Here is a 25,609-nt window from a genome sequence, read left to right on the forward strand (position 1 = left end):
GGCTTTATCTTGACTTAGAAAATTCCGCTAAGGAGAGTATTAACTAATGTGTTGAGTTTGATTCATGATTCCGTACATATGTGACTTTAATGTCTAATGAATATATGTGGGCTAAGTACCTTGAGTTCCTCTTTTCGATGCTCAAATGATTAAATCAATTTATTTGTTAAATTAAGCTCAAGAGCAAAGGGGAACTAAATCCGATAAAGGGAAGGAAAAAGTGGTCGAATAGCCATCGGAATCGTTCGAGAACATCCGAGGTAAGTTTTCGAGTAATGGAACTTAAATTATGATTCGGTTAGATTATGTCTTAAGTAAATCAAAATCATGCTCTTGTATGTGGCTATTGAGCCGAAATTGTAAATGTGATAAGTGTCTTGTGTTTGAGCTTTGGTAATGAAAATGAAATATGAATGTGTCATGATTTATTGATATATGTGCATGGTTACTCGAATGATATCCGGCTAAGTCCCAAGGCTTTTGTGCTAGCGACTACATCCGGACTAAGATCCGAAGGCATTTGTGCTAGCGACTATATCGGGCTAAGTCCCGAAGGCATTTATGCTAGTGACCATATCCGGCTAAGACCAAGGCCTTGTGCGAGTGGTTATATCCGCTAAACTCAAGATGCTTGATTTGGGAATGAGCGATCTTGCTGTAAAAATTTAAATTAATACGCTCATAAAATCCTAGCGATGAGGTATGTTTCGTGTGTGCTTGAATTAGTTGATCCCTCATAAATCTGTATTCGCTCAGTCGATAAATGAGCTACCGGCCTTTGGCTAAGTTGATCTTTTGTGTATGAACATAAGGGTTGGTAATGTGAAGTATGATATTGAGAATTTGTGCATATGAAATTATCCGTTTAGCTATATGAATGCTATGCTTTTGTTGTGCTGGAATCCCTTGCTCAAAACTTACTAAGCATAAATTGCTTACTCCGTTTCTTTGTTTCTCTGTTTTATAGATTTTGGCTCGTCAGCTATCGGACTCTGGATTTTTGGAAGTCGAAGTCTCCCACACTATCAAAGCCCCCTTTTGGTACAATTTTGGTTGAACTTTGAAATGGCATGTATAGGACTACCCTTTTTGTTGTTGGTCATGTACCCATGGATTTTGTGTAAATTTGGATAGCCATGCGAAAATGGCTTATATCGTTTTAGCATAGTACTATAATCGTTTTGTATGTTGATCACTAAGAGGTATGGAAATGTTTGGAAACGATTAGCCATTGGAATGGTTAATCATGATTATACTTTGTGCTATGTATGCAAAAAGGGCTAATTGAATCATGGAAACTATGAAATAGGTAAAGTCTACCTTAAAGGCAGATGCTGACAGTAGCAGCGATGTGGATGTGAAAAATCACTAAAAATAGTAAGAATGGAATTAAATAGTGAATAAATTATGTAAATTAACCTTGGTGAATCTACTTTCATATGGAAGAAACGAAACGGTCATATGAGTTGTATGTTAAGAGATATTTAGGTTTTTGTGAAACAGGGCCAGAACGGTTTCTGGATTTCCTGTTCCAAGTTTGGAAATTCATTATAAATTAACCAGAGATAATTAGGAGTCATGCCATATATTTATAGATTCCTATTTGAGTCTAGTTTCTATAGAAACAAACGGCATCAGTATTGAAGCCCTGTACAGGGAGATATCCAAGTCGTAATGCGCAAAGGTCAGTGTAGTCTATCCCTGTAACATGGGAGACTTTAACTAATAAACTGTACTAATTGGCCTGACCAAAAATTCTAGAAAAAAATTTGTAGATGTATATATGAGTCTAGTTTCAGGGAAAAATCACGAAACTGATTTTTGAGTTGTGGAACTCAAGATATGATTTTTAAGGTGACAGTGACACAGTCAGCCAGCTGCCTGGAAATTTTTAAATGGACTGTGAAAATAAATATATTATGTCTGTTAGCACCTCGTGTTCGACTCCGGCCACGGTCTCGGGTACGGGGTGTTACAATCTTTCTCTTTTCCGTATATGTGCAGATCAAGTTATTCGGCGATGCGTTACAAGAATAGAAGCATTAAAAATCTTGGAATATTGCCACTTAGGACCAGCTGGAGGACATTACGGTGGAAACAAGACCGCACATAAAATACTTGAATCAGGTTTTTACTGGCCCACCTTATTCAAAGATGCCAACAGGTATGTTATTTCTTGTGACAAATGCCAAAGGACAGGTAATATCTCTAACCGTGATGAAATGCCTCAGACATATATGCTTTCATGTGAAATATTTGATGTTTGGGGTATCGACTTCATGGGTTCATTCCCTAGTTTATTTGGAAATAAATATATCTTAGTAGCTGTCAATTATATGTCTAAATCGGTTGAAGCCCAAGCTTTGCCTACAAATGATGTCAGAGTAGTGGTACGTTTCCTTAAAAAACTTTTCTCTCGATTTGGAACACCTAGATTAATCATCTGTGATAGGGGAACTCATTTCTGTAACGCCCAATTTGGAAAGACCCTCAAGAAATATGGAGTTTACCACCAAACAGCCACCACTTACCACCCTCAAACTAGTGGCCAAGTCAAAGTGGCAAATCGAGAACTTAAACGTATCCTAGAAAAGACGGTCGGATTAAACAAGAAAAATTGGGCAATGAAAGTAGATGAAGCATTATGGGCTTAGAGAACTGCTTTTAAAACCCTCATAGGAACATCACCATACAAACTCGTTTATGGAAAAAGTTGTCATCTACCATTTGAGTTAGAACACAAAGCATTCTGGGCTATAAAATTTCTAAACTTTGATCCCAAACTTGCAGGTGAAAACAGGTTGATGCAGTTAAATGAGTAGACGAGTGGCGAACCTATACATATAAAAATTCAAGACTATATAAGAAAGCAACGAAAAGATGCCATGATGCTCGATTAAAACAAAATAAACAATTTGAAGTTGGAGATCTTGTACTATTATATAGATCGAGACTCAAATTATTCCCTGGGAAGCTTAAATCACGATAGTCAGGTCCATTCGTAGTCAAAACAGTTTTCCCATACGGCACCGTAGAAATAAGTCACCCATCGTAAGGTACTTTCAAAGTAAATGGACATCGCCTCAAACCTTACAACGGTGAGAAATTTAAAGATGACAGGGAGGAGCTACGGCTCCACGAATCGCCTTAAGTATACTCAAACGGTAAAGTCTAGCTTAGACTTTAAATAAGCACTTCTTAGGAGGCAACCCGAGCACTAACAATATTACTTTCTTTAAATTTTAGTTTTTAAAATCTAATATACTAACCAAATCATTGAACACAAGCTTTTCAGAACCACACGGGTGTGCCGTAGGCTGTGCACATACCACGGGATACAACACGGCCGTGCGATACGGCCGTGTGAAAATAAGGCAAAATTTTTTTCCCAAACACGGGATGTGATAAGTAGCCCTGGCCGTGCGACATAGCCGTGGGCAAAATTGCCAAAATAACACGGGCGTGCAACATGCCCGTGTTTTGAAACCGTGGGTAAACCCGTCAATTTAACACTGGCATGCGCCTGCATACACGGGCGTGGGAGAAGTGAACGGAGATCAACACGGCCGTACACCATGGACATGTACACCAATGCGCCCAATTTCGAAAATTACGAAATGCACGGGCTGAGCTTAGAGCACACGGACGTGTCCCACGGCCGTATGCCCTAATTTCTCTATAAACACCTATTATTTATTTTATTTTATTTTTTGAAATTATATTTTTATTTTTCAATACTATTTTATCCTGAGTTTTTTTTACAATTTTTATTCTTTGGCTATTTCATTACGAGTAATTATGCTTCAGTATACCTCTTAAAGAGTTCTTGATTTTATCACAGTCAGAAAGAGCTCCAAAGCTCATCCTCGCATAGGAACTAAGAACTCCACCGGGAAAGGTTCTCCACGACTGCCATGTCCAGCTCGACCACGACCATAGCTACCACTAGATATAATATTCTTTTGGCGCAGGACTTATGGACTAATGAACCACTACCACCACTAGAGTATCCTCCTCCACTCTCACGCCAATTATCCTCCAAAACTCCAGTTCAAAGAATTCATTCATTATTCAGGAAGTTTCACTTCTCTCCCTATCTTATGATTATGAATCTATCTTTTTCATTATATCTATCTTTGTACATTGAGGGCAATGTACATCTTAAGTGTGGGGGGCCTTTTATATCATCATTAGAAATCCCTAAATTTTTTCTTTTTCTCATGTGAATCACTCATATCACTATTAGAATGAATTTTAATTAATTTATGATTTTTATTGATATATCTTAAATTAAAACATAGGTATGCTTGTTTAAACTTTAAGACATTAGGGAATTAAGCATGATAAGTTGATTTTTGAAGAACTAAAAACTTTTAGGTTGTTCCCCCAAGTTTAGGTATTATCTTGAGTTGGAATTCACAAGTTTAAACATCAAAAGGCCATAATTTTTGTGAGATCTTGAGCCTTTAGAGCATATATTCTTTCTTTCATGCTCACTTTCATTATGAATGCGTCAGTATTGAATTGTTATTCTAGAACTTGCTTGATTATGCATGTCAAGACCACACCATTTGATTTGATATGTCAAAATGATAAAGGCACTTAGGTTTAACCCACTCACTCCATAAAAACCTACCTTCGCAATTAACCCTTAGTGAACCCTCTAGAGCCTAACAACCCATTCATTGATTTACCCTCAATATTAACCCATAACTCATTATTATTGAAATCCCCTAAATTAATTTAATCCCTATTTTTGACGAGATTTGAGTTGGAATAGTTGCTTAGCTATGTTTTATTCTATTTTGTAATTTGACTTGTTCTTAAAAAAAATTACATGTATACATATTAGTAGTAATGATCTTCTGAGCTAAAGAAGTTAAATTCCATATTCTGAGAAAAAGCTCTATTGTGCACAATTGATAACTGGTCATTTTTCTAGTTAGGCAATTTTTCAATTCAATCTTGATTCTAACCCTTTCTTTCAGTTTGTGACTACACCCTCTAACCAAAGCCACGTTACAACCCTCTAAAGACCTTTTGATTGATGTTTCATCTCAATTTATAGTGGTGGAGATTTGATTTTTATGCAAGCCTATGGTAATGACTCTTCATTATTGACTATTAAGTGCTTCAATTATTGTTCTTAAACACCTCAAGTGATTTGAGTGAATCTTTAGTGAGGATATGAAACTCTGTGATATTTTGAATCAAAGGTAATTACTTAGACGAGGGGAGACACCTATGTTTTCATGATAAAATGCTCAACTTGGAATGTTTGAAACTTTGATGTTCTTTTAATTGAATTTTCAATGTATGATTACCTATGGATTATTTTGAGATGTTATCGATAGAAATTATAAGTTGAGAAGAATTTATTTTGATTATGAGTTGAGGATTTTGCTTGAAGACAAGCAAATGCTTAAGTGTGGGGGTATTTGATAAACCGTAATTTATACATATTTCTATCCCATGCTTAGCACATTTTATGAATGATTTTTCCTTAAAATTGGTGATTCGATGCTCCTAATACCTTAATTTCATATTTTATACTTAGGTGAATATAGGAGAGTGAAAGGAACGAGAAACGGGCCAAAAACGGAGAAAATGGGCCAACGTACAAAATCAACACGGCCTGGACCTCCTTACACGGGTAGACCACACGACAGTGTCAATTTGGAAGAATCGAAGTACGACTCACACGAGTGGACCACACGCCCGTGCCTATTTAACAGGCTTGACCACGGCTTGAAGTAATCACACACGGGCTTGTCCCTGTCGAGCCCAAATTGAGTCCAATTAGGAAAAGGCCAATTTTGAGGGTTCTTAGGCATTCTAAAGCCTATAAATACACCCTAGAGGAGGAGGAAAAGGGGGCCACAGAGGAGGAAGCAGGGAACTGCTCAAGGAAAGCCGATTAATCCATCTCAGAAGCCAGATTCATCATCAAGACTGAAGATTTCCCCTCAATTTCCCTTCAGGAGTTTTGGTTTTTTCTTTATGTTTTGTATTCATTATTCTTCTGAGATGTTTACCTTTTTAGTTATGAACTAAAACCCCTAAATACCTAAGGGGAATGAAACCTAAGACAGATCTTGTTATTATTATCCGAATTGTATGATTAATATTTGACTTGTTCTTAATTATGTGTTCTTAACTCTTGTTTTGATATTCCAGGATATTGATTCAAGTTAAGTTCTTATTCAGAAGAGGAATAGACCATGTCTAAGAGTACATTTGCCATAATTAAGCGGAGTTGATTGCGCGCCTAGAGATAGGGTGACAAGATTTTTTCAGATTAGGGTGAAACCTAATAAGGGGATCCATAGATCTAGTTAATGCAACCCTATAGAGTTAATTAGAAAGAGATTTCAATTATTCAACCTAGGGTTAGACGTTGTTAGTCTCGAGAGGGATAATAATATAACTTAGGGATTTCTACTGATCAAGTCAAATGAATAAATCATCCGGTTCAGAGTCAAATAACAAGTGAGTCTAGGTGGATTTTTCCTTAGGTATTGTCTTAATTCAATTTTCCAAAAGTAATTCCCCAATTCTATTTTCTGTGAATTCTTAGTTTAGTTAATTAGTTAGTTAAAATAAACCCCATTATTCTTAGGCTAGATAATAAAAAGACAGTCATTACTAGTACTTTTAGTTCCTTTGGGTTTGACAATCCAGTCTTGCTAAAGCTATACTACTGTTCGATAGGTACACTTGCCTTCATCGTGATAATAGTTAGTTTCAAGAACGATTCGTTATAAATATTTAAAACTTGTCATGGATATCACGTATCAACCATGCAGTCTCCTCATGTTTAAACAAACTCTGAGGTGTACCCCCCGTTTTTATAGGTGTGCACTTTCTTAGGTGTAATCTTTATCCTTCTGGGAAGATCCTGCAACCAAATCCTTAGGTACCACCAAGGGGCACATACTTTAACACTAGTATGCGGCAACACTTTAATTCACCAAGTAGCTAGTCGAGTGGTGAATTAAGCTGTCACGATACGCCCAAAATAGAATTAACATATGTTATCTCACTCTTAATTGGAATCGTAAATTCTGGGGCGTAACATACGATGTCTTCATCCCATAGGTTCATCGAACCTCTATTCCTATCGGATGTATACTTGTTCAGTTTAGGTGGGATTTCGCTCAAACGCTTGGGTTGTTCGTCTTTGTAATCTCGCCTCCATTGGTTTGTCAAATCTTCGCACAACCAACTCAATTTGGATTGTTCATACATCGACCTATAAAAATCAATATTCATAATTAAATCTGATAATAAAAGAGGTAGATAAAAAAATTAAAATAAATAAAATTTACTTAACTATAAAAATTCAAAATGATTTTTTTAGAGACTAAAAGAATAAATTAAATTAAAGTTAGAACACTATCTAGCTCGTTTTTCTTTCGACTAATATTATTTTATTGTAACCAATCTAATAAAAATTTCACCATCGTAATCACCGATAATGATGCCAACAACTTATCTGCCTATACACGTGTTATTGTTTATAATAAAATATCCCACCTAAAAATATATATTAAATTAAATCAGTGGTGTCCACAAGCGTACATGTCAAATTGTAATATAGTTAAGTTTACAATGAAACACTAGTAAGTATTCCGAGGATCATACACAAGGGATTGCAGATTGGAAAATTTAATATTAAATTAATTACAGAAAATAATTAATAAACTAATCAAGTCACGAATCAGTAGTGTAAATCCAAATTAATATTTTAATTAAACTAACTAAACTAAATTAACCTAATGGACTTTCCTATTCCTAGTGTTGACAATGCGAGCCTCTATCCTATGATCGATTAAATCATTGGTTGCTTAATTAAATAATTAATTATCCTAGATTGAGTTATTGATCACCCTTAGCTACAACTAAGGATTACCATTTATCACCTAAGTCATCCTTTCGGTCTCTTCCTTGGCATATGGATCCCCTTCTGGTCTCACCACTTGGCACAAGTTATACACGACAAGGTACCCTTTCGGTCTCACCTGTCTCAATATTCTATTAGAAGTGTCACTCCCTAATACACTAAGTACCCTTGAATACATAATCAATTTCATATAAATAATAATTCAATAAATAATTTAATTTATTAATCGAATCATGCGAGATAGAAAATAAACACAAGACTGTATTCTAATATTCATACATCGAGTAGTCGGCCTAATTAATGAAAAACAAATAAAAAAAATAGAAGAGGAGATAAGAGAATGCTCATAAATATATATATATTGAAGTGTGGATTTGGAGCAATCTACGCTCGCGATTGTCTACACATCGGAATGGAAAAGTTCGACTACACGAACATAAAAAGAAAAGAAAACTAACAACATAATAGTAAAATTATTTGTCTAAGTCTACTTACAATTCTGATGACCCTAAGGCGTCTATATATAGTATATGAGTTGCTTGGTGACCACTTAACCTAGATACACTTTGGGATTCTAATAAATAAAATATTTTGATAAAGCTAGGGTCCAAATAAGGAAATTTCTCAAAATTATCGTCCAAGGAAATCAAATTCGTTTTGGTCTACCATCGTTGCCACATTGCCATGCTAAAGAAGAGCTCATCAAGACATCGTACGTTACTTCAACTTGGGATGTTTCTCTGTAACGACCCAAAATTTATGGGTATCAAAAAAGTACATTTTCGAGTCTCCGTTTTCGTGAAACGAATTTGTAAATATTTATTAAAAATATTTACGAAGTTAGTTGTGTGATTAATTAGGTCTTGGTTAGGTGAATTAGCTTGAATTAAGGTTAATTAGGTGAAAGGACTAAATTGAATAAAGGGTGAAAGTTTAATTGTAGATTAAAGGAAAAGTGAAGGGACTAAAATAGTAATTAAACCATAAGTAACAAATATATGGAAAATATAATTTTATGTGTATGTATAATATACATATATTTATTTATATTAAATGCATACTTAATATTTAAGAAAATATTATTATATTATATTATTATATTATAACTAAAGTAAATAATAAAACAAAGAAAGAAAATAAAGGAATAGAAACAATAAGGGCAAACAAAATAGGGGAGAAAAAGAGAAAAAGAAAAGGAGCATTAGGGTTTTAAGGGTTCAAATTCAATTTGGTAAGTCAACTTAGCTCATTTTCTTGTAATTTTTGAGTTTTTGGAATCTTAATGATAAATACTATTTGATTTATGTTGAAATTTTGAAAGTTAGTGAATTTATAGATATAGTTCATGTTGAATAAATTGAAGAATTAGGGTTTAATTGATAGAATTCCAAGTTAGAATTGAGAAAAAGATTGAATTGTAAAATAAATCATAAGTTTTGAGTAAGGGACTAAATTGAGAGAATTTTGAAATTAGGGTCTTATGGTGAAATTAAAGAGTTGAAATTAGTTTAAAGTGGAAATTGAATAAAATATAGAATTAGTTGTGGAAAAATAAAGTTAGTTTCGGTTTAAGGACTAAATTGAAATTTGGGCAAAAGTTGTGTATAAATTGAATTATTTAATGTTAAATTGTGTTGTATTGATAATTTTTAATTGTTTAATTCTCGTAGCTAACGCTGAGCCGGAGACCTCAGTTAAAAAAGGAAAAGACAAGATTATCGAGGAGTAACTCGAGAATTACGGTTTGTATTTCTATAATCTGAAGCTAATTATTAATTGTCGTATTTATTATTTTATTTATGGTAAGTGGAATTGAGGTGAGTATTGGTATTGAATGTGTATTGATTGGAAATTGAAAAGTGAATGAAACTCTATTAACTGTATCGGGTTGAGTCGGATATAGTTGGCATGCCATAGGATTGGAAGAGTTCAGGGATTCTTCGACCATGAGTCAACGAGACACTGGGTACCAACTATTACTTCGGATAAATTCGATGAGGTACTGGGTACCAACTTACTTCGGCATGGCCGATGAGACACTAGGTGTCAACTTATTACTTCGAATTATTCGATAAGGCACTAAGTGCCATATTGGTCTGTTTTGGTTGGATTTGTGTATCCGCCAAAGTCTGAGTCTTGTTAATAGGGGTAAATAAATGAATTGACAATACGAATGATATTTGATGATTTTGAACATGAATTGAATTGAGTTATGAAATTGAAATGTATGAACCAATAAGTTCATGAAACGGTTATTGATATAGTGAAATGATATGTGTATTCTATTGAGAAAAAAATTATTTGATTATCAATCATGAGATTGAAATAGTAAAAGATGAGAATTGAAAGTGTTATGAATGATGTGTTATGAAATTGATTATTTGTTTAAATGATTTTTGTTATGTGTGTTTAGATATATAAATTTTGTAAATTCTTATTTAGTAAGTATTCAGATTATAGAAATACCACTGAGTTTATACTCAATGTAGGTTTATTTTCCGTGTGTAGGATAGGTTGAAGTCAAATTGTTGAATCAACGTCCAAAGCCGATCCCGAACTCATTGTGGTGAAGTACATTTCCTTTGGTAACGGCATGTACCTAGGTCATTATATGTATGTCATCTTGAGAAATGGTTGTAAATAATGTTATAAGATGTTATTAGACACTTTATATACAATAATTATATATAGAACATATTGAGATATTAAATGGTATGATTAAGGTAGTGAATATGTGAGAATGCATTAGTTTAAAGATTTGAGCTAAATTTGGTATGAATTAGAAATTGTTTTGATTGATGATATGTTAGATTGATTTGATAATAATAGTATATTAGATAGGTACTTAAAATGATTAATTTGACATGTATTAAATGTATTTGAATATGTTTTGGATTGGTTGAATGATTGGTTTTTGTGTTTCTTAAGGTTTAAGATTTGTAGGGTTGGTAAACTTTATGTATAAGGCTCATTTTGAGTCCACATAGCCTGGCACACGGGTGTGTGACCAGACCATGTGAGACACACGGCTTACACATGCGCGTGTGGATAGGCCGTGTGTCCCTGCATTTTAAAATTTTCAAAACAGAATGCCTAGGAATCTCCACACTGACAAAGACACGGGCGTGTGTCTTAGCCGTATGAGGCACACGGCCTAGCACACGGGCATGTGTTTCGTCCGTATGGAAACTGCACTTAATTTTTGTTTAGGGCAGAGAGTTGCACGGGGTTGGACATGGCTTGAAGCACGAGCGTGTTTAGGGTCACACTAGCATGTCCCTAAACCACACAGGCGTATGAGCCCTGTACTTAGGAAAAATTTTGAAATTTCACGAAAAATTTTCTAAACTTTCGATTAAGTCCCGATTTGTTTCTAACACGTGATTTGAGCCACGAGGACTCAATAAAGGGACATTATGACTAAATTATGATATGTATGTTATATTATTATATGATTGTTCGTATTTGATCTAAAATATCCGATAATGCTCCGTAATCCTATTCCGGCGACGGATAAGGGTTTAAGGGTGTTACATTCTCAGCGTCGTGTCTCACCACGACCTCCATTCCTTGCAATCATAGGCCTGAAACAACTTCCTGCATATTTAATTAACCTACTAGACCTTATCGAGGCCTGAGTCGGCTTTACGAGTCATTAGAATGGTAGAAAATGCGTGTAAATGCTTATTTTATTAGCTTTTAGTTCCTAACCTACTAATAATGGAAACGAAATAATTAAATATAAAATGGGTTTAGGTTAATAAAACAAGTTCCTTAAGTGTAGAAATGACCTAAAATAACTACTACAATTGACGTCAGATTAAAAACCTAGCCAAAAATGGAAGATTTGTCTACGGAAATCTAGTTAGGAGTTGTTTTCTAAGTGATTTAAACAAAAACTCAAAGTTAAGAGTTGAGATCTTGAGAAAAAGAAAGAAAGCTCCATAGGTGGAGAGAGAGCCAATGCTAGGAGAAGAAGAAATGGCCAATTTTTGGCTTTTTGTTTCCTTCTTATAAAGTAAAAGAAGACTAGGTTAAAGTTTGGTTAAAAGTCCAAGTCAAATATTCTAACATGTGGTCGACATTTTATACATTCAAAATTATCACATCCAATGCATCAAATTTATTTCATATATCAAATATATTATCATTTTTCATTATGAATTATTGAGAAAAGACCAAATGCTTTATGTTGTAAAATTATTATTTTTTGCCCATTTTCACTTATTATTTCACTTTATTCACATCAAATAGATATTTAATAACTTAAATTTCAATAATTCACATTTAGTATTTATTATGAGTCCATGGGTATTGTAAATTTCAGTTTTACCCTTCTCTTGGTAAAATGGAAAATTTACAATTTCGTCCTTATACTTTTGAATATTTTTAATTTGGTCCCAATAATGATTTCCATCAGACAATTTCTCTATTGGCCAAATTGCATTCTAGTCCTCTAACCTTTCAAAATTTTCAATTTGATATTTTTCTCACGTTTTCACATCCACAATTTTCTTTATTAGATTTCATCTCCATTATCAATTTTAATTTCATAAAATTTCTTCACCCAACTCATTTTCCAAATTTTCTAGATGTTATATAGGAATTTTTTGGGAGTTACAACTATCTCTCAAGAAAATTTCATCTTCAAAATTTCTTCCTAAAGATTTCTAAATAACACTGTCATTTTCATTTCATATGATCTTATATAAGATAAATATCGACTCACGTCGAATGCTAAGCCTTAAGAAATATAATAATTTTAATTATATTTTCACCAAATGATTTAAAAATATAATATATAAAATTTATCTTTAAATGCTATTATACCAAAAGTGTGAGACATCAAAAGCTAACAAAAATTAATAGTTTAAGTATCCCATTTAACCACAAAAAGTTGAGTTCTTAAGTGAGAAAACTGATACAGTTTGAAAGCCAATTTTGTATTTAAGCCTAAAACAACATTTTATCAAAATAAAGTTAAAAATCCAAAACCTAAAATTAATAACAAAAAAATTAAGAACATAATTGAATTAAATTACCATAGAATTGTATGAAAAATCTAAAAGACTCAATTGAACTCAGTCATATGAAACTCTTTGAAATAATGTATTTCTAGAAATAAAATGTAATAAAAAGAATTATCTTGAATATAAATATGCAAGAGGTCCCAATATTATAAAATTAGGGATAATTTAGTCACTCTTAAAATGAAGAAAGCAATTTAGTCCTTTATACCATTCAAAAGTGACTAGACAAACAAAATTGAGATTGCATAAATTATTTGGTTAAAATATGCCATAAGTTTTCATATTTTTAAAGAAATTAGAATTTAATCTTTGTACTTTTATTTTTAGGAATTTAGTTTCTTTACTTTTCAAATTTCAAAATCAATTTCCAACTATTATCACTGTTATTTTTTTGTTTAATTTATTGGTATGACATTTTAAAATAAAAATTACATTATAATTAATCTAAATTCAACAAAACAAATTTAATAGTGTAAACAGTTAAATCTGAATTTTGAAATCTAAAAATAAAGGAACTAAATTCTGAAAATAAAAGTACAAAGACTAAATTCCATATTTTCAAAAAACATATTTTAACTTAACTATTTTCGTTAATACATGACATATTTTTATCCAAAAATTTCAAAAATAATAAAGAAGTTGTACAATATTTTAAAAATTCAAAACAATTAAATTCTTTTTCAAAAAGTAAAAAATTACAAAAGAATCTTAAAATTCTAATATTTTATAAAGAGAATCTAAAATTAATAGAAATTTCAAAGTTATGAAAATTGAAAAAATAAATAAAAATTTTGAAAAATAGATATTTAATATTTTAAATAATTTTTAATTTTGCTAGAAACTATTTGAATATTATATAATTTTTATATTTTATACGTTTTTGGATAAATTTTGTAAAATTTTGAAATTTTTAAGAATTTTTCCCCAAAACATTGGAATTTTCATTAGTTTTTATTTTTGTTTTTAAATTTTTCTATAATAGTTTAGAATCTTTTAAGAACTTTAGAATTTGTTTGTAATTTTTGGAAGTTTGATTAATTTTAATTTTTTTATGATTTTTGTAAAACCTTTTGAAACATAACACGTTGAATGCATCAAAGAAAATAACTAATCCTAATTTTAATTTTTTTACTAACTTCAAATAATATATGAAAATAAATTACATTGTTGAGAGAGAAATTAAATTATTCATAACCTTAAAGTATAGGGAGTTCTGGGTATTTATACCAATATAAATTTCCCAGATTCAGCCGCAAAAACACCCCACGATCCATAAAAAGGTGGATGGCGGTATGGTCAAGGCCATTGTCGTAATTTCATAATCACAAGCGCCTAGTATATAAAGAGAACGGAACGCGTGATTCCAACGTCTTCGAAAAAGAAGAAGAAAAAAAGAGCGAATGAGTTTTGGCGTTTTAAACTCGATTCTGTGACTCAAGGGTTAACTTGGAGGCGGCCATTGCTCCGTCTAAGCATGGTACCGTAATATTTCATCCCTTTCCTGTTTTTATTTATTTAGCTTTTGTTTCAGTAAATTTCTTTTGTTGAAAACTATGGGGGGATTTTTTACTTGTTTGTTTGATTAAAATACCCTTAGATGGAGAAAAACAGGGGATCTATGTCTTCCATTGTAGACAAACATGGAGTTTTATCTAAACGTAAGTTGCGTTCTGAATCTGCTGATGATGATTTATCTGATATCAATGACGCCGAGGTAAGTACATCACGGTTTTTTTTCTTAAAAAAATTATTTTAAATTTTAGCTAATAAATGCATTGTAGATTACTGGTTATCTTAACAACAAAAAGGAGATGCTTTTCAAGAAGTTCATTTGGGAAGCCATGAATAAAGATTATCAAAAGGTATTTTAGTTCTTCTCTCTTTTTTGTATTTTTTTTCAAAATTCAAATTACAGTTATGGCAATGTCTTTGGGTTTATATTACATTTGTTTAGAACTCGAAAAAAGAGAGGAGGGAAGTGGTAGAGAAAAAGGAAACTGATTACTTGTCTGAATACTTGGTCTTGGAGTGTAGGGAATGAGATAATGAATCTAGTTTGAATGTCGGATTGTGTTGTAGAATTTAAGCAATAAGTTGGCGGAGTGAGCCGTGGAGTCAGCTGGTGATCTCTCACTGAAAATTATCAATGAAGCTTGTAAGCAGTGTGCTGAAGGTATTTATTGTTATCCCTTAACGGTTAAGTTCATAAAAAGAATAGAGAATCTTTAAACCAAAGTAATTAGGTGAGTTTAGTTGTAAAGTAATTGTTTTGGATACTGTTGTTCTTGTGTATTGCCTGGTTTAGAGGCATAAAATAAGTAATCTTTATCTTCCGAGTGAAACTATGAACTAGTGGAGTTTTATGAATTGGTCTGATTGCTAATTTGTCACTGCAATTTTCCATAAAACTAAATTGGCTACCAAGAGGTCCATTAAATTTGAACTTAAATTTAGCTTTTTTATGCACTTTCTGCCAAGAAAAGATATACGTCTAGGTTCTGAGTGAATTATGATCAATGGGGATGAAGAATTATTAAGCAGAGAGGAAATATAACAAGGCATAAATGATGAGAGGAAGTATTTGGTTCATTCTATCTATGAGTATTGTCAATGGGGAATATAAAATACTTCTTATGGTCTAAGCTGCACAAATTCTTAGCAGTCATGCCAACTGCTAATTCTTCATCTCTTCTGATGGAGTCCAACATTAGAAGTGCTTAATTGGCGTTTTCATATTTGTTTAACATTCATATAACCACTTTCACACGCTTTCCCTTATTTCTCTATGAATGTTCCAGACTGATATTTGTCCATGTATAGAACTACATTTAACTATACTTTTATCATTCGTTATTTTCTCAAAGTGCTACTAAACCATGCATTTCGTTTGTCATCCTGCTTGAACTGTTCAATCACTTGAATACACTTCATTGTACACTAGAAACTTGTGTCACAAGTATTGCTTTTTACATTCTTTATTACACCTTTTGCTCTTTTCATATACACGGTTGAGTACTATTAGGGTATCTGTATACTCTTGCATGGAATTTCAAAATTGCATTAGCTACCGCTTCTAATTCTGTGCAACTTATTCAAATTCATCCGTATCTTATACGGCAGAAGAAACAAAGCAAGCCTGCTACAAGGAAAAATTCTTCTGCTAGGAAAGCTGTTGGTAGCAGGATGGAGAAAGTAACGGAGGAGGAGGTGGTGGAGAAGAAAAAGGTAAGTGTAAGGATAGTTGTTGGCTATTTCAACTGCCCCATCAGATGTAGAATATTCCTTGTTGAAGCAATGTCGTTTCATGCCTCCTTGAGAACATAGAAGAAAATTCCACTAATCTACAACGAATTTATTTACATTTCATGTCTTGCCTTGTTGAAAATTTTCTTTATATTTTATGGTTATTTGTAGGCTTTCTTTCGAGTAAGTTTTTAGGTCCATATTTGTTGGCATATTGATGTTGTTTTTTCCTCTTTTCTAGGGACTAAGTTCAAAAATCAACTATGATGCACTGGAGAAGCTAAACAATGAACCTGTATGCTCTCTCTCTCTCTGTAATATATATGCTATGTTGTTTTGGAGATAGATAATCCAGTATCGGTCGATTAGTAATTTTTACCCTGGAGTTTGATTCCTTGTAGGAGGAGAAAGATTCCGAAAAGGCTAAGGAAGGTATAGACTCGAACAGAGACAAGCAGATTGAAAGAGAGCACTCCAAAGGATCATCAACTTTGGAAGATGGTGGCTTTGAGGAAGACAATTTTAGTGACGAGTCTGAGCACGAGAATGCTTATCTATGCTCATACGAGGAGGATGAGGAGTATGGTTATGGGGAAGATAATGAATATGAAGAGTATTGATATGGTTATAGGTAGGATTATGGTTATGAAGAGTTTTATGTGATTTTTGTTGAGTTTCGAGGCATGCTATTTGGACACAATCATGTGATCAAATTTTGGGGGAAGCTTCGGCCCTTCTCTAAAAGAAAAAAGAAAAAAGGAAGTAAAAGCTTTTACCACCATATCAATTGGTTATAAGTTACTTCGTGTGGGGACCAATAGAGCTTGTTATATAAATAGATTTATTGATATATATTATAGATTTTGTTATCAGTATAAAATGTTATATAAATAGTTAAATTGAAAATTATAAAAATTATAAAAATAATTTTTTGGCATTATAAATTTTAGATTTTTTTATAATTTTGAAGAATTTTTATAAAATTGGATTTCTAGAATGAGTATTTGATTAAAATTTTGTGTTTTCATTAAGAATTTGAGTAAATAGTTTATGGTTTTGGTAGTTATAAATAGTGTTATTTAAGGAGATTTAGTGAGATAATTTGTTATCTATTATATAAATAGATTTTGAACTGAAGACGTGACATGTTGATTGGCGTTGACGTTGATTATCGTTGTCTCATTTCATAGGAAACCTTAAGTGGCTTTATTTCATTTTATTTTATACTGAGATATCAATTTCATTTTTATATTGTCATTGACATGATATAAGAGATGTCGGTTCTAGTTTATCTTTTTCTATTTTTATATATGTATATGGAAAGTTCAAAATCATCATATAATAATTCGAAATAGAAAATATGAAAGGGAGGTTAATGATGATTTTAAATTTTTTTATATTAGGAAATCTAATATCCTTATGCATGACGATAATCAATTCAGTCATTATGGTCGATAAAATATTTTAATTAAATTTTATTATAATATTATTCTAATTCATATTCGAATTATATAATAATAATTTTGAATAGTCTAAAATTAAAAAGTAAATAAATAATGAAACTATATAAATATAATATTAATATATAAATTGTATAAAATTAAAATAAAATAAAGTAATAAATTACTAAAAATGAATACATAAAATAAATACAATAATAGATAAAATGATATGCGACTTCCTCCTATATATTTTACACTCTCCTACAAAAAAACTTGTAATGTCTACTCCATTTATAATTCTATCATTACTCGCCTATAAAAAATGAGTTAATTTTGCCAATCCTCTTATACATTTTGTTAAGGTATAATATATTTATAATAACTACCAAACCTATCAATTATTTACTCAAACTCTTAATGAAAACACAATTTTCTAATTAATTGAAAATTAAAAAGTGTGGCGAATCATAACTACAATTAACCATTTTATAATAATTTCATTTGTTTGTTAAGATTTTACTATGACTTTTATACACTTATAACAATATGTTATAAAAGATAATTGTTGTAAACCTACCATAGAATTCATATCGTGATTTTTCATCAAACAAATAAAGTGAGAATTATGTTCAAAAAAAAATAAAGAAAGTTGGAATCAAATCAACTAAACTAAAATACGTATGCATTATTGCTTTCATATGATTAATTTTATGAGTTATCAAATTAAATTAATTAATTTATCACGAGTTATTTAATTCATGTAATCAATTTATAAGTTTATGATATTCAATTCATAGTAAAATATTTATTTAGGGAACTTAATAATCTATTAAATTGATGTTTTTAAGTTCACTCATTGATGATTATTTTCATTTAATAAAATATTAATATATTTTTATGTGAAATTTAAATTTTTATTGAAATTATATTTTAATTAATATCATTTTATTTTAAAAACTATAATTAATAAGTTTACTTATACAAAAAACTATAATTTTACTTCAACTTTTAAAGTATATGTTGTAATTGAGAACTAATTTAATAAAAATAGGTTTTTATAAAAAAAACTTAAAAGATTAATTAATTATATAAATGATCCATTTTTTTTAATTAAACACGTAAATGATTTAAAATCTACAATAGAAGTTGGTGGAGTCAAAGAGTTTGGCACCACCAATATGCCACGTCAGCGACTAGGAAAAAAGTAATTTTTTGGTGGAGTCATGTAGAATGACGCTACTTGTATAAATACTAAGAAAATATTGTAATTTCTGAAAATATGAAGGAATTTAAAAAAATTTCTATTTCCTGATGGAGCTAATTAATTTGACACCTCCGGATTCGCCTGACACACCCACCTTGTTACTTTCTTTGTTGTTGTTTTTTTTTTTACTTTTTTAACTTTTGTCCTACTTTTTTTAACTTTTTAAGTTTTTCTTTGTCCTTTTTTATTATTAATTTTAAAAACTTGAAATGTATATTTGAAATGTTTTATAATATATTTTTAAAATTTTAAATATATATTTTGAAATTATTTTTTAAAATTTTAAATATTATTTTTAATTTATTTTTAAAATTTAAATATTATTTTTAAATACTAAATATATATTTTTAATAATATAAAAATTTAAATATTTTAAAGATATGACCTTTCAAATTTATTATTAGTTTTAAAATATTTTAATATTTTTAATTTGTTTTATAATATTTTAAATTATGATTTTTAAATTATTTTTAAAGATATTCAAACTTTTTTAAATTCTATTTAAAAGTTAAAAATAATATTTTATTTAAAAGGTGAAATTTGAATTAATTAGAAAAATAAAAAATTGTTAAAAACGATTTATTTGTTAAAAATGAATTTATTTAAAATATATATATTTAAAATTAAAAATTAAATTAAAATTAAAATATATTATAATTGGTCACATCATGTCAGTTTTTAAAATTTCAAAAATAATTTCAAAATATATATTTAAAATTTTTAAAATATATATTATAAAACATTTCAAATATACATTTCAAGTTTTTAAAATTAATAATAAATAAAGTAAATAAGGATAAAGATAAAACTTAAAAAAAAAAAGAAGAAAGAATAGGGCAAAAGTTGAAAAAAAAAACAAAGAAAGTAAAGGGTGGGTGTGTTAGGCGAATCTGGTGGCGCCAAATTAATTGGCTTCACCAAAAAATTGAATTTTTTTTAGAGTCCCCAATATTTTCAAAAATTACATTATTTTTCTATTATACAGGTGACGCCATTCTACATGGCTCCACAAAAAAATTAATTTTTTCCTAGTTGCTGACGTGGTATGTTGGTTGCGCCAAACTCTTTAACGCCACCAACTTTTACTGTAGATATTAGGTCATTTACGTGTTTAATTAAAAATGGTAATTAATTAACTTTTTTGGGCTATTTTTATAAAAAAAAGCCAAAAAATGTACTTCTTAACTTTAATGATTGCTGCTATAAGTGAAAAGCTATTATGAAGTGTAGAAACGAGGAGGGTACTTGCTTTCCAAACAAAAACTATGTCTGAAATAATGTTTGGAACTATGACAACAGTTTCAACCATGAAATCAAAAGTGCAAAAACGTAAAGATGAACACCAAGATTGTTTATGCAGTTTGACATCAGTTTATGTCTACGGGGTTTTGCCTAGAGCAGTGATCCACTATCTCAGTACAACTAATTATTGAAGTTCTAACTTCAGTCTAAATCTCACCAATTTAGCAACCTCCCCATTGTAACAAAACTAGACCACTCTCCCATTAAGCTTTCCCCTCAAAAGCTTAGTTTTGCAATATATAGGAGTGAGAAAAACTCGATTCGACTCGAAAAAATTGAAAAAAATTTGAATTTCAAGTTAAACAAATCGAGTTATTCGAGTCAACTCGAATTTTTTTTGAATTTCGAGTTCGAATCGAGTTTGGTTTTTGAATTCGAATAACCCGAATAACTCGAATATCAAACTATAATAATTTACATTATTACCTCAAACTCCTAAACCTCTTCATTTTCCTCCAAAAACTTTTTTTCCTTCCCACTTTCCCCCCATAACTTTTGTTCCCCTCCCATCCCACCCCCCTTCAACCCCAAACCCATTCCCCCCTCATTGTTTTTGAATATTTCTCTCCCAAAATTTTACTCCTCCCATTTACCTCCCTCCCAAAAAGATTTTTTTTTTACTCCCTCAACCTATAAAACTTTTTATTTTCCCACTAAACTTTTACTTCTCACCCTTTACCCTCAAATAAAAAATTAAAATCATTCAAAATATCCTAAACCTAAATAATAATAATTTTATTTATATCTATTATTTATATTATTAAATTAAATTTCATATTTTGTACTATTTATATTATTGAGTTGTTTTATCATATTGAATCTTTATAATTTTTTCTAAAATTAAATTATTGATGATGTCATAAAATATTCGTATTAATATTTTATGTTGGTATCAATTTCACATTTTATCCTTAAGATAATTTTTATTAGAAAATCATATTTTTACATTTAATATATTTTTTAATTTCAAAATACTTAGTGATAAGAATCGAAGATAATTAAAGCAACTAAATAAGCAAAGAAGTTAACCCCGTATATAAAAGGTTAATAAAGAAATTATAAGGGGATCAAAGTTAATAACAAATTTGATTACAATGGACAAATTTAATTACAGTGGGTGACAATGATTATAAGGACCTAAAATATTTTTTAAAATTTAACTTGAATAAATATATTCGATTCGATTAGAATTCCATCTCACTCGACTCGATTCGAGAAATTTTCAAATCGAGTTAGGATGATAAAATATGATTCGTCAACTCAATTAACTCAAAAAATTTTCATTCGATTCAATCGGGCGCTCACCCTTAGCAATATAAGAGACTCTCTTGATTGCTTACATAAACAATGCTCACATAAAATGTTCCTAACTTAAACAAATTTGCACTCTATAAATCTCTCGGATATTGCTTAACCTAGACAAAACTTAAGTTTATATACTACTTAAGTTTTGCTTAGATAAGAGTCATAATCTAGTCGTTTCTCTATAAAGTAAAGTTAAAAAAATAAGCATAGAATAATAATTCCATAAGAGTCTTAGGGTAATTCAAAGTCTTCAACTATAGAAAGTGATGTTACTTATTTCGCAAGTAACCAAATGTAACACCCCTCGCTCAAGTCGATCACAAGACCTGAACTACAATATGCTACATTCGTTACCAAGCAACAACAGTCAATTAGGCAATATATAAACATTTACACATGTAATCAAGTATCAATCAAGTTCAAACTATGTTAAACAATCATTTCTGAGTCTTATACGAGCTTACAAGAACTCTTTTGTCAACACGAGCATGAAATAGGACCAAATTGTAATGTTTTGAAAATTGAGGACCACGTCGTGACTTCATCACTTCCACGTTGTGATGTCACCAAAACAGTAAGTCACGTCATGACTTCATGCCATTCGACATCGTGACATCACTTATTGTCGGTCAACATTGCAACGAGGGACGGTGGTCATGTAACGTGGACCCTATTTTTGGCAAATATATACAATTTGGTACCTAATCCAAAGTTTCCAACCAAACCTTTCAATATGTACATCTAATTTCCACTTCTACTTGACTTAAAACATACAAAATCATGCCAAACAAGTTCAAACAACCAAATTCAACTTCTTATCAAGACATACAACTCTTATACATTAATTAGACTTAAACAAATTAATTTCATTAAAACTTAACATCCAAACCATTCAACTACCAATCTTCATCTATGCCATACCGCAGAAAACATGTCATTTTACTTCAATTACCTACACTTATGTACCTATACACATCAATAGCTTTTTAGACTGTAAACATGAATCCCAACAATCAATAATAAGTCACATTTCTTAACCATTCATGATTTAGGCATATTTGATCCCAAATTTCTATCTAACTATGTCAACCATCTTTAGTCTAACTCAAAATTTGCATACATATACAATTCAATCATCAAAACCTTCATGACATTAACAACGAACCAAATTAACCATTCACTAACACATACCTCAAGCATGGAAATAAAAAATTATCATTTTCAACTAGACATTAACTTACTAATTCATATACCATGACCAACATTCAAAATCGTCATCATATACCATATTCATCACAAATTTTCAACTAACCAAGACTTTTATACATTAAAGTATACAGTAACACACATATACATGCCACAACCTTAGATTCAAAATGATCACATAACTACCAATTCGGTGGTAGTGTAAGCTTCGAAATAATCCAGCTTGACAAGTTTCGTAATGTGACAATCTACAATGAAAAGGGAAAAAAAAAAGGCAAACAAGGTAAGCATGTAGGATACTTAGTAAGCTCATATGTATAGTATAAGACTTACCTTATCTTTTTATTTAGATATTATAAGCTACCTTAACTTGGCATAATTTTGCTAGACTTGGCAAATCAAAACATTAATAAGGTGAGCATTAACTTATAATCAACCATATGATGCCACAATTACTTAAAATGCCAATTCATGTCATTTAATCAAAGGTAATACAATCACATACATGTTAAACACATTACTCCAATCCATTTTTCATATTTAGTTCATTCAATATTTTTCCATTTGATCATCAAGTTCATTTCATTTCATCTCATTTTAATTTCTCATTTCATATACTATTTCACCCAATGAACCCTAGTAAACAGACTCGGATTCACATGTATCTACACCACACCAGTTGCTCATACAAGCTAAAATTATACATATCAAGTTACCTGTTCGGGCTAGACCTTTACTACGACATATCAGGTTTCTCATTTGAGCTAGACCTGTGTCATATATAATTGAGAATCTATAACAAATGCTAGACCTCGAAAATATCTGTAATCAATCCCGTACAATTGCGCATAAGACCCTATTGGTATGCCAATCGTATCCTAACATTTACTAAGCTTACATGGGCATCTATTACACATATAAACGTCACTTTTTAGTTTAGTCTAATTGTCACCTTTCATACTAATTCATAACCAATTAAATTCACAATCATATATATATATATATATATATATATATAAATCAAATACATAACAACCTAAGTAAACCAATATCATATGAACTTACCTAATCAAAACATCAAACAAGTTGATTCTTTAAAGACTAATCAACAATTTTAACTTTTCATTGATTACCTCTATTTTGATCATATTCTTGATCTATACAATTATTCCATACAATCCATCAATACCAAACATTTTCATAATGTGCCATGACAAAAATGAACCAATGAAATCTCATTTTTGATACCCTTAAATTTTTATATTTTATTCAATTTAGTCCCTGAATTTGAAATAGCCATAACTTTCAATTTTTTAACACAGTTTAAAATTCAATTCAAATACATTTACTTTTTATTTATACAAAAATTTCACAAAAATGCATATTTTATTCACTTTAGTCCCTATGTACAAAACTAATAATTAAAATTTACAATCTAGTCCTTTTTATAATCTAAGCTTAAAATCTATCAATTTCACACCAATTTCTTCAAGAAATCAACAAAGGAAACTTAAAAGTTTTTTTAAAAATTGGTACATGGGCTAGCTAAATCAAGCTTTCATGACCTAAAAAATATAAAAATTATAAGAAAAAAAACTAAAATTTACCTACTAATCGGTAACCAAATTCATACAAGCTTCCAAGGGTTTTCTTTCTTTCAATTTTGACAAGATGAAGAAGATGAAATAATGGTTTTTCAAGATTTCCCACTAACTTAGTATATATAGTTTAATTAGGATTTAATTAAGCTAAATAAATTAACAAAATCATGGTTTGATTAACTTAAACCTATCTTAATTAACATTAGTGTATTTCATCAACATTGTCCACTATCTAACATTTAAAAATGGTTTAATTACCATTTTGGGCCTTTGATTAATTTTTATTTAAATCCCTAAGCCTTTGACCAATTAAAAACTTATACCGGTTGGACTTTTATAATTTAGCCCATATTCCTAAATTAACTATTAATTTAGAAAAATTTCTAGACCAAACTTAAATATATTTTTATACAAACTTCATAAATATTCATATTTAATACTTACAGGCTCAATTTATAGAAGTAGGGTTTTGAAACCGCCTTTTCTAGCTCCATTGAAAATTAGGTTATTACACCAAACTTGAATTGCTAGTAACCAATCTTCAAGCCTTCAATTTTAACTCAATTGGTCTTTATAGTTTGGGCTCTAACTCTGAAAACAGATAGTTTAATGCTTTTGTTCTAAAATTTTCCAACTCTGAAAATAGGGAAGTAAGATAATGAAACAATGCCTCAAGTTGTGGTCATTATTTTAGGCATAGAATTCACCTTGCCTTCAAATATGTCAATAATCTCCCCTTTTGGAAATTTTTGAATAAAACATACAGAGGAAAAATTAAAATAATCATAATTTCATATTCTCCCCTTAAGGATCTCTCTCTTAATCAAACAATCGCAACTATCTTATCTCAAACCATAACAAAAGTAAAGGCTTGTTAATATGATCCAAAACATGTAAGGGCAAGAGTACAAGATTATTGGATTGAGTGAACCACCATATTGGATTGACGAGAATTGTATTTTTAAGTTTGAGGTGTTTATTGCCCAAAAAGATGTACTACTTACTCACTACTCCCCTTTTTTGTTCAATGATTGCAAAAAGATCACTAAAGTTGCCAAGACAAGATTTCCAACTTCATGGTCAATAGCTTACTATTGTGTGCTTTAAAATCCTTGATTTGCATATCATTGGCAACACTCTCATAAAAAAAGTAACTTGAAGAGCCTCTGTGTAACACCACAATCCACTCATCTGATCGATAAACGATGATGTTATCGAAAAATAAAAATCATTTCGGATTGACAGAAACATTGGTTTTGAAAATTAAGACAATCAATACAATGTAAATAAAACAATCTTAAGAATAATGTTTG

General features: G+C 30.5%; 1 protein-coding gene across 3 annotated transcripts; it reads left to right on the top strand.

Annotated features, from left to right (window-relative positions):
- The first annotated feature begins 14,265 nt into the window (after positions 1 to 14,265).
- On the top strand, positions 14,266 to 17,056 carry LOC108485540 (uncharacterized). 3 transcript variants are annotated; one of them, XM_017789392.2, is made up of 6 exons: positions 14,266 to 14,410; positions 14,531 to 14,647; positions 14,715 to 14,795; positions 16,054 to 16,158; positions 16,418 to 16,471; positions 16,578 to 17,056. In XM_017789392.2, the coding sequence occupies exons 1-6, from the start codon at positions 14,408 to 14,410 to the stop codon at positions 16,794 to 16,796; spliced, it is 579 nt and encodes a 192-aa protein (XP_017644881.1). In that variant the 5' UTR covers positions 14,266 to 14,407; the 3' UTR covers positions 16,797 to 17,056. The 3 variants fall into 3 exon arrangements, with proteins under 3 accessions (XP_017644881.1, XP_052885427.1, XP_052885428.1); XM_053029467.1 differs by having other exon boundaries at positions 16,057 to 16,158; XM_053029468.1 differs by lacking the exon at positions 16,054 to 16,158.
- The last annotated feature ends 8,553 nt before the right edge of the window (positions 17,057 to 25,609 follow it).

This window comes from Gossypium arboreum, chromosome 6 (genome assembly GCF_025698485.1).
Source record: "Gossypium arboreum isolate Shixiya-1 chromosome 6, ASM2569848v2, whole genome shotgun sequence".
NCBI lineage: Eukaryota > Viridiplantae > Streptophyta > Magnoliopsida > Malvales > Malvaceae > Gossypium > Gossypium arboreum.

Excerpts from the sequence above, each read along its gene's own strand:
- LOC108485540 (XM_017789392.2), top strand. Across the intron at positions 14,648-14,714 it reads CTGATATCAATGACGCCGAG|ATTACTGGTTATCTTAACAA; the intron begins GTAAGTACATCA and ends AATGCATTGTAG. Across the intron at positions 14,796-16,053 it reads TGAATAAAGATTATCAAAAG|AAGAAACAAAGCAAGCCTGC; the intron begins GTATTTTAGTTC and ends CTTATACGGCAG.